General features: G+C 41.7%; 1 protein-coding gene across 4 annotated transcripts in view; it reads right to left on the bottom strand.

The window, feature by feature from the left end:
* Positions 1–19378, bottom strand: part of SLF2 (SMC5-SMC6 complex localization factor 2) — a 54301-nt gene that overhangs the window by 17357 nt on the left and 17566 nt on the right. For all 4 annotated transcript variants that reach the window (XM_003825480.6, XM_008950805.5, XM_008950804.5 and 1 more), the window contains 6 exons: positions 18776–18878; positions 12387–12462; positions 11129–11270; positions 5723–5825; positions 4337–4513; positions 625–722 (listed from right to left, as the gene is read on the bottom strand). In XM_003825480.6, coding sequence (XP_003825528.2) covers positions 625–722; positions 4337–4513; positions 5723–5825; positions 11129–11270; positions 12387–12462; positions 18776–18878 — 699 coding nt within the window. The remainder of the gene's footprint in view (positions 1–624; positions 723–4336; positions 4514–5722; positions 5826–11128; positions 11271–12386; positions 12463–18775; positions 18879–19378) is intronic.

The raw sequence follows: 19378 nt of genomic DNA, 5'->3' as shown, positions 1-19378 counted from the left end.
AGAAGTTAAAAGTATTTAGAATGTATTTTAATTAATACTGCTTGAAAAGCAAATGAATGAGCCAAGAGGAGCTCTAGTTCTAATTGGAAATATAGGCAATGTTTCAAGAGAAGTCTGTACAGGAACATATAAGCTATTATAGAACAGTAAAATTTTCATGTAAAATATCTGTACATAAAACTTGAGTTATCTGAAGCTCAATAAATCATTTAACGGCCTTATCTTTGACCCTGATGATTTACTGACAGAAAACCTATTTTTTTACTGATGAAATTTATTTTTACTAAAGCAAAAAAAAGCTAATTCATTTATTTTTGTGGAATATGTCATCTGTATTAAGGTAACAGATAAACTAAAATTAAAAATAAAAAAATATTCAGCTTGGGTGACAGAGTGAGACTCGTGTCTCAAAAAAAAAAAAAAAAAAAAAATTACATAATGACCTGAGTTAAGAATTAGAATAAGGCAGAATCAGGCTATCAATGCCTTTTCTCGCAACTGAATATGAAATAAACATATCTGATCTAACATTCAAAGAATGATGAATGGAAATAAACAACCCAAGGCATTTCATTAATGTAAAATTATAAAATTTCTTAATGTTTAATTTTCACTTTTTAATACCTTCCACGTGATGTCCAATTAGGGACCAGCTGTACCAACCACAGGAGGTTGTGGGGATGACTGGAGAGTTCATTTATGCCCAGACAGAGTTCAGGCACCTGAAAAAAAAGAACATGTAAGATTTCTTTTCAAACAGAACAGTAGAATAAAACACCCAACAGATCATCTACAACCCTTCTTGACATAATGGAAGCACTAGTACAAAACAGAGCACACATTTTTAGAAATAGCATGGAGTCTAGAATCTGTGAAAATGTACACAATACACAGATTCAGTTTTACTTATACTATCTTAAATGGACTGAACAGATACATTTAGCAGAATTTCACTTGGCTTTCACGTTTTGTACTACATCATATCTCCCATCGATATTTAAACAGTCCTTCTTGGAAAGATAAACTGATCTAAATACAAATGTGTATGAGAGCTCTACAAGACCATATATGTTCCTGATTTGGGATTTCTTGCACTTTAGGGATCCTATTCCAGTATTTTTAAAAGCCTAACACCTGGCCAGGTGTGGTGGCTCAAGCCTGTAATCCCAGCACTTTGGGAGGCCGAGGGAGGTGAATCACTTGAGGCCAGGAGTTTGAGACCAGCCTGGCCAAAATGGTAAAACCCTGTCTCTACTAAATACACAGAAATTAGCTGGGCGGAGTGGCATGTATCTATAGTCTCATCTACTCAGGAGGCTGAGGAATGAGAATCGCCTGAATCCGGAAGGCAGAGGCTGCACTGAGACAAGATTGCGCCACTGCACTCCTGCCTGGGTGACAGGAGATGCTGTCTTACCAAAAAAAAAAAAAAAAAAAGCCTAACACCCCCAAAATATGTATTACCATTGTGTATCAATTTTTAAAAAAGCGTAACAGTTGCTTCAAAATAATCTGATGAGCAGGGAAAGGAAATATAGGGTCGGTTTTACATTAGGCAAGATTATGTCTCAATTATTGAAGAAAAGTGATACTTTGGAATTTATTATACTCTTTGCCTTACTTTTGCATATTTTAATTTTTCCACCAAAAAAGACTGAAAAATATAATTTTTAAAAAGGCCTAACAAAAATTATACATGTTCATCCTCCATATGGTTGCAGAAGTTCAACTCAAATTCTGGTTGTAGGTATGACTCACTCCATCATTTCATTTAGGTCTCTGCTCCAAGGTTATTTTGGAAAGGCCTTTCCCTGCCAGCCTTATAGGAAATAGCATAGCATCTGGTCTTGCTATACTCATGTCCTGCTTTATTTTCATTTGTAGTACTTAACTACTACCTGACATGATAATATAATCAACATTTACTTGTTTATCTAACCCTTTGACTAGGACAAAAGCCCCATGAAGGCAAAGGCTTTGTCTCTTTCACAGCTCAATCTCTAGCACCTACATTAATGCTTAGTCCATAGGAAATCCCCAATAAACACATTTTTGTTGGATAAAGAGCTGAAGTTTTAGAAAAAATTCAATTATCATGAATTTAAATAATACAGCTCCAGCAAACATTCCCTTCCTCAGTTCATTTTTAATCCGCCAAAGATCTTGAGTTTAGAAACAGTATTAATTCCATATGCACTATGAGTCAAATTGTAATGCTATATAAAAAATGAATAATGAGAGTTTCGGCACCCAAGACTGTGTGGTAGATAGAGCTCCCTCTCCCCTCTCCCCTCCCCCCTTCCCCCTCTCCCCTCTCCCCTCTTTCCATGGTCTCCCTCTGATGCCGAGCCGAAGCTGGACGGTACTGCTGCCATCTCAGCTCACTGCAACCTCCCTGCCCGATTCTCCTGCCTCAGCCTGCCGAGTGCCTGCGATTGCAGGCGCGCGCCGCCACGCCTGACTGGTTTTCGTATTTTTTTGGTGGAGACGGGGTTTCGATGTGTCGGCTGGGCTGGTCTCCAGCTCCTAACCGCGAGTGATCCGCCAGCCTCGGCCTCCCGAGGTGCCGGGATTGCAGACGGAGCCTCGTTAACTCAGTGCTCAATGGCGCCCAGGCTAGAGTGCAGTGGCGTGATCTCGGCTCGCTACAACCACCTCCCAGCCACCTGCCTTGGCCTCCCTAAGTGCCGAGATTGCAGCCTCTGCCTGGCAGCCACCCCGTCTGGGAAGTGAGGAGCGTCTCCGCCTGACCGCCCATCGTCTGGGATGTGAGGAGCCCCTCTGCCTGGCTGCCCAGTCTGGAAAGTGAGGAGCGTCTCTGCCCGGCCGCCATCCCATCTAGGAAGTGAGGAGCGCCTCTTCCCGGCCGCCATCACATCTGGGAAGTGAGGAGCGTCTCTGCCCGGCCGCCCATCGTCTGAGATGTGGGGAGCACCTCTGCCCTGCCGCCCCGTCCGGGATGTGAGGAGCGTCTCTGCCTGGCCGCCCTGTCTGAGAAGTGAGGAGACCCTCTGCCTGGCAACCGCCCCGTCTGAGAAGTGAGGAGCCCCTCCGCCCGGCAGCCACCCCGTCTGAGAAGTGAGGAGCGTCCTCCCTCCTCGTCCGGGAGGGAGGTGGGGGGGTCAGCCCCCCGCCCGGCCAGCCGCCCCGTCCGCTAGGTGAGGGGCGCCTCTGCCCGGCCGCCCCTACCGGGAAGTGAGGAGCCCCTCTGCCCGGCCAGCTGCCTCGTCCGGGAGGGAGGTGGGGGGGGTCAGCCCCCCGCCTGGCCAGCTGCCCCGTCTGGGAGGCGAGGGGTGCCTCTGCCCGGCCGCCCCTACTGGGAAGTGAGGAGCCCCTCTGCCCGGCCAGCCGCCCCGTCCGGGAGGGAGGTGGGGGGTCAGCCCCCCGCCCGGCCAGCCGCCCCGTCCGGGAGGGAGGTGGGGGGGTCAGCCCCCCGCCCGGCCAGCCGCCCCGTCCGGGAGGGAGGTGGGGGGGGTCAGCCCCCTGCCCGGCCAGCCGCCCTGTCCAGGAGGTGGGGGGCGCCTCTGCCCGGCCGCCCCTACTGGGAAGTGAGGAGCCCCTCTGCCCGGCCAGCCGCTCTGTCTGGGAGGGAGGTGGGGGGGTCAGCCCCCCACCCGGCCAGCCGCCCTGTCCGGGAGGGAGGTGGGGGGTCAGCCCCCCGCCCGGCCAGCCGCCCCGTCCGGGAGGTGAGGGGCGCTTCTGCCCGGCCGCCCCTACCGGGAAGTGAGGAGCTCCTCTGCCCGGCCACCACCCCATCTGGGAGGTGTACTCAACAGCTCATTGAGAACGGGCCATGAGGACAATGGCGGTTTTGTGGAATAGAAAGGGGGGAAAGGTGGGGAAAAGATTGAGAAATCGGATGGTTGCCGTGTCTGTGTAGAAAGAGGTAGACATGGGAGACTTTTCATTTTGTTCTGTACTAAGAAAAATTCTTCTGCCTTGGGATCCTGTTGATCTGTGACCTTACCCCCAACCCTGTGCTCTCTGAAACATGTGCTGTATCCACTCAGGGTTGAATGGATTAAGGGCGGTGCAAGATGTGCTTTGTTAAACAGATACTTGAAGGCAGCATGTTCGTTAAGAGTCATCACCACTCCCTAATCTCAAGTACCCAGGGACACAAACACTGCGGAAGGCCGCAGGGTCCTCTGCCTAGGAAAACCAGAGAACTTTGTTCACTTGTTTATCTGCTGACCTTCCCTCCACTATTGTCCTGTGACCCTGCCAAATCCCCCTCTGCGAGAAACACCCAAGAATGATCAATAAAAAAGAAAAAAAAAGAAAAAAAGAAAAACAGAAAAAAAAAAATGAATAATGAAGTTTTAAGTAACATTACCTTTGTGTTCCAATCTCTGATGTTTTTCATCAGGTTTATCAGGAGGCTTTGAAAGTCTACTAAAGGAATCTGTTTCAGCTGTTTTTCCAAACTCATTTTAAATAACATTAAAATCAGCAACATTATTTCACGATCCTGGTAACCTTCTGGATGTATAGATGTACACAAGCCTAGAAACTGTTTAACATAAATGCACAGACAAAAATATTTTAGGAGGTATATTTTACTTTTAGAGTTTTAATTATAAACTCTTTTTGACAAAAGATGCAAAAAAGAACTATAAAGAAAACAAACATCAGATGTCTAGAGAAAAGAAGGCAAGAACTACTCAATGTTAATAGTTGAATTAAGTGGCATTTTCTTCTCCATTTTCCATTTTTGAGATTTTCTTAATGGTTCTGTATCACTGATTCAATTCAGCAACTAAAAATGTTTCACACTGTCATTAACTCTTTTTTTTTGATCTTCTTTTTTTTGAGACGGAGTCTCACTCTGTCGCCCAGGCTGGAGTACAGTGGTGTGATCTCGGCTTACTGCAACCTCCACCTCCCAGGTTCAAGTGATTCTCCCGCCTCAGCCTCCCCAGTAGCTGGGATAACAGGCACCTGCCACCACGCCTGACTAATTTTCTTTTTGTATTTTTAGTAGAGATGGGGTTTCACCATGTTGGCCAAGCTGGTCTTGAGCTCCTGACCTCAGGTGATCCACCCGTCTTGGCCTCCCAAAGTGCTGGGATTACAGGCATGAGCCACCGCGCCTGGCCTCTGCCATTAACTCTTGATTACTAAGTTATATTGTAAGTCTTTTTTCTTCATACATCCTACTTATAAAAAACTATTGGTTTCAAAACTATTTAATGATGTAACTGACTTAAAGTTCTGTTCATCACTAATATTAAAACAAAATAAAAACAGCAAAAACAATTTTTAATACAAAGATTATTGCTAAGAAATTTCAGAGACTGGAAATCACCTGGTAAGAAACTAGAGAGTTGTTTTTTTTTTTTTTTTTTTTTTTTTGAGACAGAGTCTTGCTCTGTTGCCCAGGCTAGAGTGCAGTGGCACAATCCCGGCTCACTGCAAGCTCCGCCTCCTGGGTTCACGCCATTCTCCTGCCTCAGCCTCCTGAATAGCTGGGACTACAGGTACCCGCTGCCATGCCTGGCTAATTTTTTGTATTTTTAGTAGAGACGGGTTTTCACCGTGTTAGCCAGGATGGTCTCGATTTCCTGACCTTGTGATCTGCCCGCCCTGGCCTCCCAAAGTGCTGGGATTACAGGCGTGAGCCACTGCACCCAGCCGAGACTTTTTTTTTTTAAAAAAACCATTAACCACAGACTAAATGGTTCTAGCTCTGAGCAGAAGACACATAAAAGTTTTTTCCTACCTTAACCACATTTAAAATGTTGGTTTCAGGAAGTGTTGAAAAAATTGGCTTATAAGATGAATCTTCACTTTCTTTCCCCCTTGATGTTGTCTGTGTTTCAGAACTATTGAGAAGTGAGTAAAGCAATGTGAAGTTAGGCACAAAATATATTACTCACTTTAAGAAATTCTGGGCTACTTTTTAAAAACTATGTTTTATCGAGGTATAATTTACATACAATAAAAGGAATGTACCCATTTTAAGTTTTGATAATCATATATACTAATGTAACCACCATCCAAATCAAGAAATAGAACATTTCCATTCCCCTCAAAAGTCTCTTTATGCCAAATCCAAGTCAATCTGCTATCCCTGACTCAAGGCAAACACTAATGATTTCTATCATTATGCATCAGTTTTCTCTTGAACAAGCTACTTTTTATATGGTACTATCCTCATTGCTGTTGCTGTTAGAGAGCTATGTAGAAGATGGCTCTGACTAAAAAGAATTCATAATAGGTAAAAGACTCATAAATGGCCTAAAGAAACTGCTATAGCAATATACAGAAACAATTCAAAGCACTCTAGTTATCAGAGGTTATCAGTGAAGATTCATGAAAAAGGAGATGCATGAACTTAGCTTTCAAAAGATAGATAACATTTTTAATTTTTTGAAAAAATAATACTTTTATATGGTTTTAAAAAATCAAAATATATTAAGGTACAGTATGCTGTGATAAACTGCCCTCCTAGCTCCGTTCTTTATAACCACTCGTTTCCTTCCTAAGATAATTACTACAAGTTTTAGTCCTTCCTTCCATTGGCATTTTATGTATAAACAAACAAATATGAATATATGTCCCGTTGTGGTATAAGAAGAAATACATTTGATCTTTGTCCCCAATTCCTGGCACAGAGCTCCTAAAACCTCTGGAATGTCTGATAAGGTAGAAGGAGCCTCTTTTGTTATTTATAATAAGCCCTTTTCAACCATACCTAAATTTATGCTAATAATATTGTGACTCCTAGAGGATGGGGGCTGGTTGCCAGAGTTATCAATCATGTGACTAGAAGGCTGAAACTTTCAGTCCCACCCAGAGGGGTTAAAGATTAAAATGGCTAATGCTTTAATCAACCAGCCCCGTGTAATGGGCCCTCCATAAATACCCTAAAGTTCAGAGAGCTTCTGGATTGGCTAAGGCATCAAGATGATGAGAGAGTGGGTGGGGTGGGGTGGGCTCACACCTGAATCCCAGCACTTTGATAGGCTGAGGCAGGCGGATAGCCTGAGCCCAGGAGATCAAGACTAGCCTGGGCAATACGGCAAAATTTGGCTGGGCATGGTGGCTCACGCTTGTAATCCCAGCACTTTGGGAGGCTGAGGCAGGCAGATCACCCGAGGTCAGGAGTTCAAGACCAGCCTGGCCAACATGGTGAAACCCCATCTCTGCTAGAAATAGAAAAATTAGGCTGGCGTGGTGGCGGGTGCCTGTAATCCCAGCTACTCGGGAGGCTGAGGCAGGAGAATCGCTTGAACCTGGGAGGTGGAGGTTGCAGTGAGCTGAGATCGCACCACTGCACTCCAGCCTGGGCGACAGCAAGACTTCAAAGGCAAAACTCTTGTCTTCTCTATTAAGGAAGAAAGAAAAAAAAAATGATGGGAAGGTGGAGTACCTGGAGAGGCCAGGGAAGTTCTATGCACTCCCATCCCCATACCTTGCGCAATGTATCTCTTCCATTTGGCTGTTCTTGAGTTGTACCCTTTACAGCAAACCAATAATAGTAAGTAAACTGCTTTCCTGAGTTCTGTGAGCCATTCTAGCATATTATTGAACATAAATGGGAGGAGGACTGTAGGAACTCCTGATTTATAGCTAGTTGTTTAGAAGAAAAGGAAGCCCAGACTTGTGATTCCATATGAAGTGGTGGCAGTCTTGTGGGATTGAGTCCTTAACCTGTGGGCTCTGTGCTAACTCTGGGTAATTAGAACTAGAATTGCATTAAACTGTAGGACATCTAGTTGGTGTCTACAGGGAACTGGAGAAATGACAATGTGTAGAAAACCTATACATTTGATGCCAGAAGTGTTGTAAATGTAGAGGAAACATTTTTTTACCCTTTATCACTCCCCCTCCACCTTTAATACAAATGTTAGTATATTACATACCTTTGCACCTTCCTTTTCTCACTTAGCAATGTATCTTGGAGATATTTCCACAGCTACATGTGAAGAACTTGTTTTTCAAAATAGCTGCTTAGTACTTCTTTGCGCCCCTTCCTAGTTGTATAACCTTGGGCAAGTTACTTAACCTCTCCGTGCCGACCTTACTTGTAAAATGGAAATGAAAATCTTACTAGTATTTGTAGTAACTACTAAGTGAGGTACTATGTGAAGCCCTTAGAACAGAGTCTGGCACACAGCAAACACTATATAAGGGCTAGTCATTATGGTGTGGAGGGACAGCAGGCAGATCAATTTGATTAGAAAGCCGACAACAAAACAGAAAACAGGTCAGGGTAAAATCGTAAAGTCTTAAATATAGGGTATAAAGGTTTGAGAATAGTAGAGAGCGAGTTCCTGCAACAGTGAAAATAATACCTTGCAGGTGGAAAGGCCCTGGAAGAAAGATTTTTTTGCCAGGCTAGGCATGAAAAGAGAATCTGAATTAGACTGACTCAGGAAATGAAAAGGAATGAATAGATATGACATAGGTGGAGGAAAAGGAACATAGGGATGTGAGAATTGAAGGGATACAGAATTGAAGGAGGTTAGAATGTATTTAGACTTAAATTTTAAGTCTATGTATCTAGCAGAATAATGGTCAAGAAAAGAATTGTACTAGTATCCCTTAATATCTGAATTTTCTCTATCTAAATATTTACTCTGACAATCTGCAAACATTTTCACTCTACATCTACTATTTGTATAGAGAACTTGCCATGATGAATATGCATATACACACCAGCAAAAATGGGTAAGCTGTGAGTCCTGGTTAAAAAAAGAAAAGTGATGGCCAGGTGCAGTGGCTCATGCCTGTAATCCCAGCACTTTGGGAGGCCAAGGTGTGAGGATTGCTTGAGCCCAGGATTTTGAGACCAGCCTGGGCAACATAGCCAGATCCACTCTCTATAAAAAGATTTAAAAACATTGGCCAGGCATGGTGGCGTGTGTCTGTAATCCCAGGGTACTCAGGAAGCTGAGGCAGGAGGGCCACTTGAACTCAGGAGTTCGAGGCTGCAGTGACCCATAACCGTGCCACTGCACTCCAGCCTCAGCGACAGACCAAGACCTCATCTCATGGAAGGAAGGAAGGAAGGAAGGACGGAAGGACAGAAGGAAGGAAGGAAGGAAGGAGAAGGGGCAGGGGGAGGGGCAGGAGCAGGGGCAGGGGAAGGGGGAGAAGTTGGGGAAGATGGGGAAGGGAGGGAAGGAGGGGAAGGAAGAGAAGAAAAGAAAGAGAACAGTGAGTGGGGTTGTATCTTAACAAGTTCAAGCCAGGCACAGTGACTCACGCCTGTAATCCCAGCAGTTTGGGAAGCTGAGGCCGGCGGATCACCTGAGCTCAGGGGTTTGAGACCAGCCTGGGCAACATGGCAAAACTTCGTCTCCACAAAAAATAAAAAAATATTAGCTGGGCGTGGTGGTGAGTACCTGTGGTCTCAGCTACTCAGGAGGCTGAGGTGGGAAGATCACTTGAGGCTGGGAGGTGGAGGTTGCTGTGAGCTGAGATTGTGTCACTGCACTCCAGCCTGCGCAACAAAGCAAGACCCTGTCTCAAACAAACACACACACACACACACAAATTTCCAGACTCATGCTCATGTTGTTTAAACAGGCATTTTGTTACACAGCACTCATTCCTTCACCAGATCACTTTTGTTAAGCTTGTGCCCACCTTTACTCACCAGTATACAACAATAGTGACTATAGCCACCACCACTGTTTATTTCCACTACTGTACATGCTCACTACAGTAAAGTAAGAAAAATTCAAATTGTTGTATACAACATACAAAATTACTACACACTACTGAGTTCACTAAATGTTAAATAATAAAGTAGGAGGTATGTTAAATGTTTATATTATGCAGAAACATGTGGTAACTTTTAAAATATAAGTGTTTAAGAACATTCTTGTAATATTTAGGGGAAATAGTTGGGATTTTTGGATGGGCTGGGTAAACTATTTTTCCTATTTAAAGTGATGAAACATAGTCTCTAGCTGAAATGTTGCTATCCAACATATTTTCAGATACAGATTACATCTGAGTAACCAGGGATCCTATATGGAGTAGAAAGAGAATTTTCATAATGTTTAAGTGAAAACATTCAACTTTTTCCTCTTTTATTTCCTTTACCTTTCCATTTTTACTTCCTTTTCTGTGATCAGTCTATTCATTTCCTCTGCCCATTTTTCTAATAGGTATTGATCTTTTTCTTATTGACTTGAAATTAATACTTTGTCTGTAACCAGTTTCCTTTTTTTTTTTTTAGATGGAGTCTCACTCTGTCACCCAGGCTGGAGTGCAGTGGTGTGATCTTGGCTCACTGTAACCTCCGCCACCCGGGTTCAAGTGATTCTCCTGCCTCAGCCTCCCAAGTAGCTGGGACTACAGGTGCGTGCCACTACACCTGGCTAACATTTTTGTATTTTTAGTAGAGACAGGGTTTCACCATGTTGGTCACTGGTCTCAAACTCCTGACCTCAAGTGATCCGCCCGCCTTGGCCTCCCAAAGTGCTGGGATTACAGGCGTGAGCCACCATGCCTGGCCCCCACCTTTTTTTTTTTAAAGACAAGGTCTCACTCTGTCACCCAGGCTGCAGTACTGTGGTGAACTCGCTGCAACTTCCAATTCCCGGCCTCAAGTGATTCTCCTGCCTTGGCCTCCCCAAGTGTTGGGATTACAGGTGTAAGCCACCACACCCAGCCCAGTGTATCTTTTAACTAGTTACACTTCAGATATTTGAAGGTTATTGATTTCTCTTTACTAATTTTATACCCAGACACCCACACCAAGTTTTCTTAGTTATTTGTCATAGTTTTTCACCTGAGTCTTAGGCTTCTATGTCTAGATTAACTCACATCTACAAATAATCTTTCAGCAACTCCAATTTTTGTATCTCTTGTTTTTTTTCTCTTGTCTAATTACTTTGGCCAATACTTCCACCAAAACAATGTTAAATAACAAAGGAAAGTCTTTTAAAAAAGAAAACAAAACTTTTATGAGAATATTTCTATTATTTGCCTGCTAAACATGATGATGGCTTTTAGATTAAGACAGATGTTAAGAATGTATCTAATTCAAGATTGATCTCAACTTTGAGATCTTTTTAAAAATCAGAAATAAATATTAAACTTTAGCTATAATTATATATAAGTTGTACGAAATGATATTTTTGGAGTTAATTATGATGAGAAAACTTACACTAGATAGTCTTCATTAAAGTCTGGCTGAAGATTCTCCAGGGGAAACAAAGATCTAAAATCAATCCCCATATTGAAAAACACAGCTGCTACATCAGACAATGATGGGATCCATGGCCAAACTGGTGAGTCACTGAAGGTATCTAATTAACAGAAGAAAACATTTCATTCTAAATCTGTGGTCTACAAACCCACATTTGCAAGGTGACAGTCTGCAGGTGAAACATGAATAATTACAATGGTTTTATAGAAATGACAGCTGCTAATTTTATGCTAACAATACAGTTATAGGATGATCATAGGAATTACAGATTCCCAAATAAAATAAGAAAATGACATAAAGAAAATATCTGAGAGTGATGGATAAAAGGGTGTAACTCAGAAGGAAGTAACACGTTTTAAAATGGCTGGAAATACCACTGGTAAAATCCCAACTATCAATAACACAGGAAGACTTTTTATCATCTTCATTGCCTTTATAGTCCCAATCCCCAGGACAGATGAAACAGGTAAACCACTATGCTTGTTTTATTATAAGGGCTCTCAAAGATGAGAAAGCAAATGTTACACTTTTACAGTGGATGCTTTCAATATGCCTTACTGTATTATCAGTATAATACTGTTGCTTACCAATAAGCCAATTAAACTTAATTGGCTAAGTAAGTTTGGAACCATTTCCACTTATCAAGCAAAGTAAGCCATGATTTGGTAAACAGGAAGTGAGGGTTTCCACGTGCAAGATCTTATATTATTTTTCTCAATGCAAGTAAGAAAATTCAGATACTCGTTGTTTAACTGAAGTTCCATTTCATTATTAAAGACTTTTGAGGTCGGGTGAGGTGGCTCATGCCTGTAATCCTAGCACTGTGGGAGGCCAAGATGGGTAAATTGCCTGAGCTCAGGAGTTCCCGACCAGCCTGGGCAGCAAGGTGAAACCCTGTCTCTACTAAAATACAAAACAATTAGCTGGGTATAGTGGTGTGTGCCTGTAGGCCCAGCTACTTGGGAGGCTGAGGCACGAGAATTGCTTGAACCGGGGAGGTGGAAGTTGCAGTGAGCTGAGATTGTGTCACTGCACTTCAGCCCGGGCGACAGCAAGATTCTGTCTCAAAAAAAAAACCAAAAAAACGACTTTTGATTAGAAAAATAATTTTGTATTGTATATTTCCAAATATACTAACATTTAGCAATATGAAAGATACCATGTAAATAGCAACCAATAATACACACGGTAAATCTTAATAAGTTGATATACTTACCATTTCTAATTGTTATTTCCATCAATGTACTTAAAATCTGCACTGACACAATACAGTCTGTATGAACTGACATCATCTGTCAAAAGCAGAGAAATGATAGGATATTAAGAAGAAAGAAAACACAAACATTCATTATTTGCTAGGCACATATAAAGTTGTTTCATGTAGGCCAGGCGCAGCAGTTCATGCCTGTAATCCTAGCACTTTGTGAGGCTAAGGCGGGCGGATACCTTGAGCTTAGGAGTTTGAGACCAGCCTGTGCAAGACGGCAAAACCCAATCTCTACAAAAAATACAAAAATTAGCCAGGTGTGGTGGCGCACACCTGTAGTGGAGGACTGGTTGAGACCAGGAGGTGGAGGTTGCAGTGAGCCATGATTGTACCACAAAAATAAAAATAAAATACAATAAGATAAAATAAAAATAAAGGCATTTTATGTGCATTTAATACTAATGATAACCTTATGAAGTAGTACTCATTACACATATGAGCAAATAGGTTCAGAGAGATTAAATATTCTACCCAACTAATATATATGATACGTGGAGAAGGTGGAATTTAATTCTAAAGTCAGAGCTCTTTACATTCTAACATGCTGCTTTTTTTTTTTTACAACTTTCATTTATAATTAGACAAATATAACATTTGAAACTATCAAAAAATGTCTTTTTAGTATACAGCATGACATGAAACCAAAAAACCACAAAGGAAAAGGCTGCATGCAAAAATCAAACCACAAATTAATAAGATACAAATATACAAAATAATATACCAACATAGTTTTTCAAAGATGCTCAATATCACTAGATCAAAGAGATGTAATAAAAACAGTAAGATACCACTGGCTAGACGCGGTGGCTCAGCCTGTAATCCCAGCACTTTGGGAGGCTGAGGCAGGCGGATCACGAGGTCAGGAGATCGAGACCATCCTGGCTAACATGGTGAAACCCTGTCTCTACTAAAAATACAAAAAGAATTAGCCAGGCGTGGTGGCGGGTGCCTGTAGTCCCAGCTACTTGGGAGGCTGAGGCAGGAGAATGGTGTGAACCTGGGAGGCAGAGCTTGCAGTGAGCTGAGATCGTGCCACTGCACTCCAGCCTGGGCAACTGAGCAAGACTCCATCTCAGAACAAAACAAAACAAAAAAAGATATCACTGATTGACTTCAAAATTGGCAATGATCAAGAATATCGATAATACCCTAGTATTATCGATTTTCTAGTATTCATAAGAATACTAGAAAAGAGGAAAGCAGTCTTAATGCCTCAGGTGAGTGCAATTCGGTTAAAACTTTTAAACTAGGGCCAGGCGCAGTGTCTCACACCTGTAATCTCAGCACTTTGGGAGGCTGCAGTGGGAGGATCATTTGAGCCCAGGGGTTCAAGACTGGCCTGAGCAACATGGCAAGATCCCGCCTCTACAAAAAATTTTTAAAAATTAGCTGGGTGTGGTGGGGCATGCCTATAGTCCCAGCTACTTGGGGGGCTGAGGGGGGAGGATCACTTGAACCTGGGAGGGTGAGGCTGCAGTGAGCAGTGATCGCACCACTGCACTCCAGCCTGGGTGACAGAGCAAGACCCTGTCTCAAAAAAAAAAAAAAAAAGAAAAAAAAAAACCCCAAAAATCCAAAACAACTAATTGGTAATATTTATGCCAAGTTATTATTTTATACTTTCATCTAGTTAGTCTTTGTACATACAGGAATTTAGATGCAAATAATATGCCTGTAATGCCTTTTTACTTACAGGAATTTAGAGACAAATAATATACCTTTTTTTTTTTGAGACAGAGTCTCACTCTGTTGCCCAGGCTGGAGTGCAGTGGTGCAACCTTGGCTGACTGCAACCTCTGCCTCCCAGGTTCAAGCGATTCTCGTGCCTCATCCTCCCAAGTAGTTGGGCCTATAGGCCTGCGCCACCATTAGGCTAGAGACGGGGTTTCTCCATGTTAATCAGGCTGGTCTTGAACTTCTGGCCTGAAGTGATCCACCCATCTCATTCTCCCAAAGTACTGGGATTACAGGCTTGAGCCACTGCACCTAACCTCTGATATAACTTTTTTTTTTGGGGGGACAGAGTCTCGCACTGTCACCCAGGCTGGAGTGCAGTGGTGTGATCTTGGCTCACTGCGACCTCCGCCTCCCAGGTTCAAGCGATTCTCCTGCCTCAGCCTCCCCAGTAGCTGGGATTACAGGCACCCACCACCATGCCCGGATAATTTTTTGTATTTTTAGTAGAGACTGGGTTTCACTATGTTGGCTAGGGTGGTCTCAAACTCCTGACCTCGTGATCCACCTGCCTTGGCCTTCCAAAGTGCTGGGATTACAGGCATGAGCCATCACGCCCCGCCTGACATAACTTTTTACAAGACAATTTTTTGGGAACAAAAATCTCAAGTTTAAAAAAATTTTTTAAAAATCATTTAACAAAGTAATTTTATAGTGGATTTGTAGAGGAACACATATTGTATTTCTATTATTATCTTTTTCATTTGCTTAGAAGCCATAGATTGTAATACATTTAAATTTAAAATGTAAAGGGTTGCCGAGCACAGTGGCTCACACCTGTAATCCCAGCACTTTGGGAGGCCGAGGCAGGCAGATCACTCGAGGTCAGGAGTTCGAGAGCAGCCTGGCCATCATGGTGAAACCCCATCTCTAATAAAAATACAAAAAAAAAAAAATTAGCTGGGCGTGGTGGTGGGTGCCTGTAATCCCAGCTACTTAAGAGGCTGAGGCATGAGAATCGCTTGAATCCGGGATGTGGAGGTTGCGGTGAGCCGAGATCGCGCCACTGCACTCCAGCCTGAGAGACCAAGAGAGACTCTGTCTCAAAATAAATAAAATAAAATAAGATAAAATAAAATAAAATAAAAATGTAAGGAGGAGTAACCTGAACTCTACTTTCAAACAGTCATATGGCTTGTGTCATTTTGAACACAATCTATGTGAAAAAAAAAACTTCTGCTATGATGTTTGTGCTGTTAAGCTCTGCCACTAGGAGGCAACACCATTCGCAGACATGTTACACATAGGACAAGGTTTCTAACAATCTTTTTGCGGTGGGTGAAAAATTCCAGGGTGGGAAATACAGTGATTTCAGATAATTAAGTAAATGTGTAAAGGAGTATATACAGCAATCTAATGTCTATCAGTTGAGATTGGGTTAAATAAATCATGGTATAGCCTAACAAAGGAATACCATGAAGCCACTGAAAAGGATAACGTATCAACACTCTGAGATGAAATGCTCAATAATTTACTGCTATCTGAAATAAACAAGTTATAAGACACATTCACATGTTCTGTTTATGTTAAGTTACATGGCAATTTTTGAATGCAGAGAATACTCTAGAAAACATTGACCAAAATGTAACAGCTCCAGAAATTAGGACTTGGGAGTTCAGCCTTCTTATTTTAATTAAAAAAATTTAAACTGTTCACTCAAACAGATTCTGACAGAAACTTCTTTTTAAAAATATTTTCGGCTGGGTGCGGTGGCTCACGCCTGTAGTCCCAGAACTTTGGGAGGCCGAGGTGGGTGGATCACTTAAGGCCAGGAGTTCGAGGCCAGCCTGACCAACATGGTAAAACCCCATCTCTACTAAAAATAGAAAAATTAGCCAGGTGTGGTGGCACAGGTCTGTAATCCCAGCTACTTGAGAGGCTGAGCAGGAGAATTGCTTGAACCTAGGAGGCGGAGGTTGTAGTGAGCAGAGATCACGCCACTGCACTCCAGCCTGGGTGACCAAGTGAGACTCTCTCTCAAAAATAAACAAACAAATAAATAAATAAATAAATTTTAATCTCCTTTCCATTTTACTTGAACTTTTCATAATCAAACCTGAATTCCTTTTGAAAATTGTTAAAAAAAAAAAAAAGTACTAACCTTTTTCTGGTCTACTACATTTGGACACTCATGATAAAATCACAAAAATGCAAGGATTTTAATTACATTTTAACATTAAACTTACAAAATACTAGTTAGGAGTATAGCATTAAAATGAATTGACATAATTTCTAAAAACTACTTACAAGTTGGTAAAGCCTCCCACGATGAAAACGGACTTGGAATCAAAAAAGGAGAAATGAGACAGTGTCTTACACAGGGAAAGTGTTTAATGAATGATTAGTCTGGTTTTCAGAAAATAAGTATGAAATGTATTAAACAACTGCTTAAATGAAGGTATGCTTGTATGTCATAATTAGGGTTTGAATGGCTATAACAATGGGCCCACATCAACAAGAGGCAAATTAACATAGATAAATGCAAAGTCTTACTTGGAGGTTTAAGAAATGATATACACAATTAGAGAATAATGAAGCCCTGGCATAACAGTAAAGGAAGTTTTTTGTTTGTTTGTTTGTTTGATATGGGGTCTTTCTCTGTTCCCCAGGCTGGAGTACAGTGGCATGATTAGTTTTGAACTGTAATAAGTAGAAATTTGTAGGTTTCTTCAGATGGGCAAGAGTCTCACTGAAAACTGCTGGTAAGACAGACCTTATCTGGAGCATGTGTCTACGTATCTTCAGTGGAGGCAGTGAGGGAACACTTTAGGAGTGACATTGACAAGCTACTCCTTTACTTGGATCTTACCTTAACCGCAAGACCTTCAACTACTTTACACTTTAAAAAAGCAAACTTTCTCTCTCACCCCGGTACTCTCTGTATCTACCTTACCCTACGTTTTCTTCATAGCACTTATCATCTGACATAATACATTTACAAATGTGCGCACGCGCGCGCACACACACACACACACTCTTATTGTTTGTCTCCTCTATATTAGCATGTGGGCTTCATGAGATCAGAGACACTGATTTTTTCATTGCTGTTCTCTCCAGTGCCTGGCACAGCTGGCACTCAAAATGCCAACTACATAAAACAATGAACGAAAGGCTGTACTGGAATATCTCTCCAGTTCTCACCAAATACGAGATTTCTTGAAATGCTATCATAAAACCCAGAGTAGAAACTCCATGTTTTTCCCACTTTTCACTTTATATATAATAGCTGTAGTTCTCTGATACCATTGATACTTTTTTCCTTTTTGTTATAGGATTTCTGGGGCCAACACTCACATATTATAAAGGACTCTTTTATACTACGATTCCTTTTTCCTGAATGTATATTTTTCACACATTTAGGATTTTATTAAAGTGGAACACTCAGTAACCTGAGAATAATTTTTTTTTTTTTTTAAACAGATGTGGTCTTGCTATGTTGCCCAGGCTGATCTCAAACTCCTGGTCTCAAGTAATCCTCCTGCCTTGGTATCCCAAAGTGCTAGAATTACAGGCATGAGCCACTGCGAAGAATAACTTGTCATTCATAATCGTTCTCGTCTTTGAAAGAAGCATAATTCCAATCTAACTGAGTAGTTACTATAGTACTTGTTGATACAGAAGTTTTTATACTGGAAAAAGCCCCATCCATGCCCTCCCATATAAATGTCTTTTTTTTTTTTTTTTTTTTTGAGACAGAGTCTCACTCTGTCCCCCAGGCTGCAGTACAATGGAGCAATCTTGGCTCACTGTAAACTCCACCTCCTGGGTTCAAGCAATTCTCCAGCCTCAGCCTCCTGAGTAGCTGGGATTACAAGTGCCTACCACCACACCTGGCTAATTTTTGTATTTTTAGTAGAGACAGGGTTTCACCATGTTGGCTAGGCTGATCTCTAGCTCCTGACCTCATGATCCACCTGCCTCGGCCTCCCAAAGTGCTGGGATTGCAGGCATGAGCCACCACTCCTGGCTGATACAAATGTCAAGAGTAAGAAACTTCTACATTGATCTGCATGAAGGTCCGAAGTATCTAGAGTAACACCAGAACTCCATACATAGCATCAATGATACCACTGATATTTAAAAAGTTACCAATTGAGTTAACTTTCTGGAATTATCATATCTTAAATTTAAGATAATTATTTAAGTGGATTTAAGCGTTAAATATGAATGGGGAAAAGAAACACTTGGTTGGATTTGCATCCAAAAAAAAAAAAACCATATATACGAATGGGGAAATATAAGCATACAATTAAAATTCTGAAAATGTATATAGGTACCACCATAAACATGAAAAAAGGTTAAAAAGAAATTTAGGTATGTAAGCATTAGAAGATCCCTTCTAAAACTAACTATAATAGTGATTTATCACTGTGGTGAAGGGTTCAGGCACAACTAACACTGACTGTCCTCTACAACTATCTACATTATCCCTTTCTTCATAATCTCTTTATATTGACTCTTTTTGCTACATTCTAAGCCACTGACATCATGGATGTGCTACATTAATTTTTTCTGCAGTAATGTACAAATAAAATTATGTTTAAAAGCTTTTGACTTAGAAATATAGTAGGAGGCAACTATAACCCTCTAAACATTCCTCTTACCCGAAACAGCCACTTTAACACAGGGACAGGACACTGGACATAGTGATAAGCAGACGTAAGGAAACCTTGTGTTGTCAAAAAAATCTGATCTGTTTTTCCCGATCTGAAAAAATAAAGTAAAATCAACATGGCTATTAACTTCATGGCAAAATACTTCTACTATTACCACCAACACATCTGACATAATCAGAGAAATGAGCAAGCAAACTGTCTTCAGTCCATAGAGGTGGACTCTATACCAATATGGATGAGTTACTCATAAAATACATTTAATTGATGGCCTAAAGCTGATCCAATCTGTTGGCTAGGCTCCACATTTAACTGGCAGACAAAGCTACATCTGCTGGTAGTGTTGAGAAAGAGCCTATCAAGTCTCAGACTGGGGAAGTACTTTAAAAAATTGGCAGCAGAACTGATGTGATCTCTCTAGAGCTGAGATATCATGCACTGAGAGAAATTAGATCAGTTTGGGCACTGTGGTGGAGATTACTAGTTGCACATCCCAGCATCTATTTTTGCCTTTCTTCTTGGTAACTGAACCCTGATCTGTAGCTGCGAACACTGGCTGCCTGAAATAAACATCACTCTCTGGCTTCCCTTGTG

This window comes from Pan paniscus, chromosome 8 (genome assembly GCF_029289425.2).
Source record: "Pan paniscus chromosome 8, NHGRI_mPanPan1-v2.0_pri, whole genome shotgun sequence".
NCBI classification, from domain to species: Eukaryota; Metazoa; Chordata; class Mammalia; order Primates; family Hominidae; genus Pan; species Pan paniscus.
This window is presented reverse-complemented; position numbering and strand designations above follow the sequence as displayed.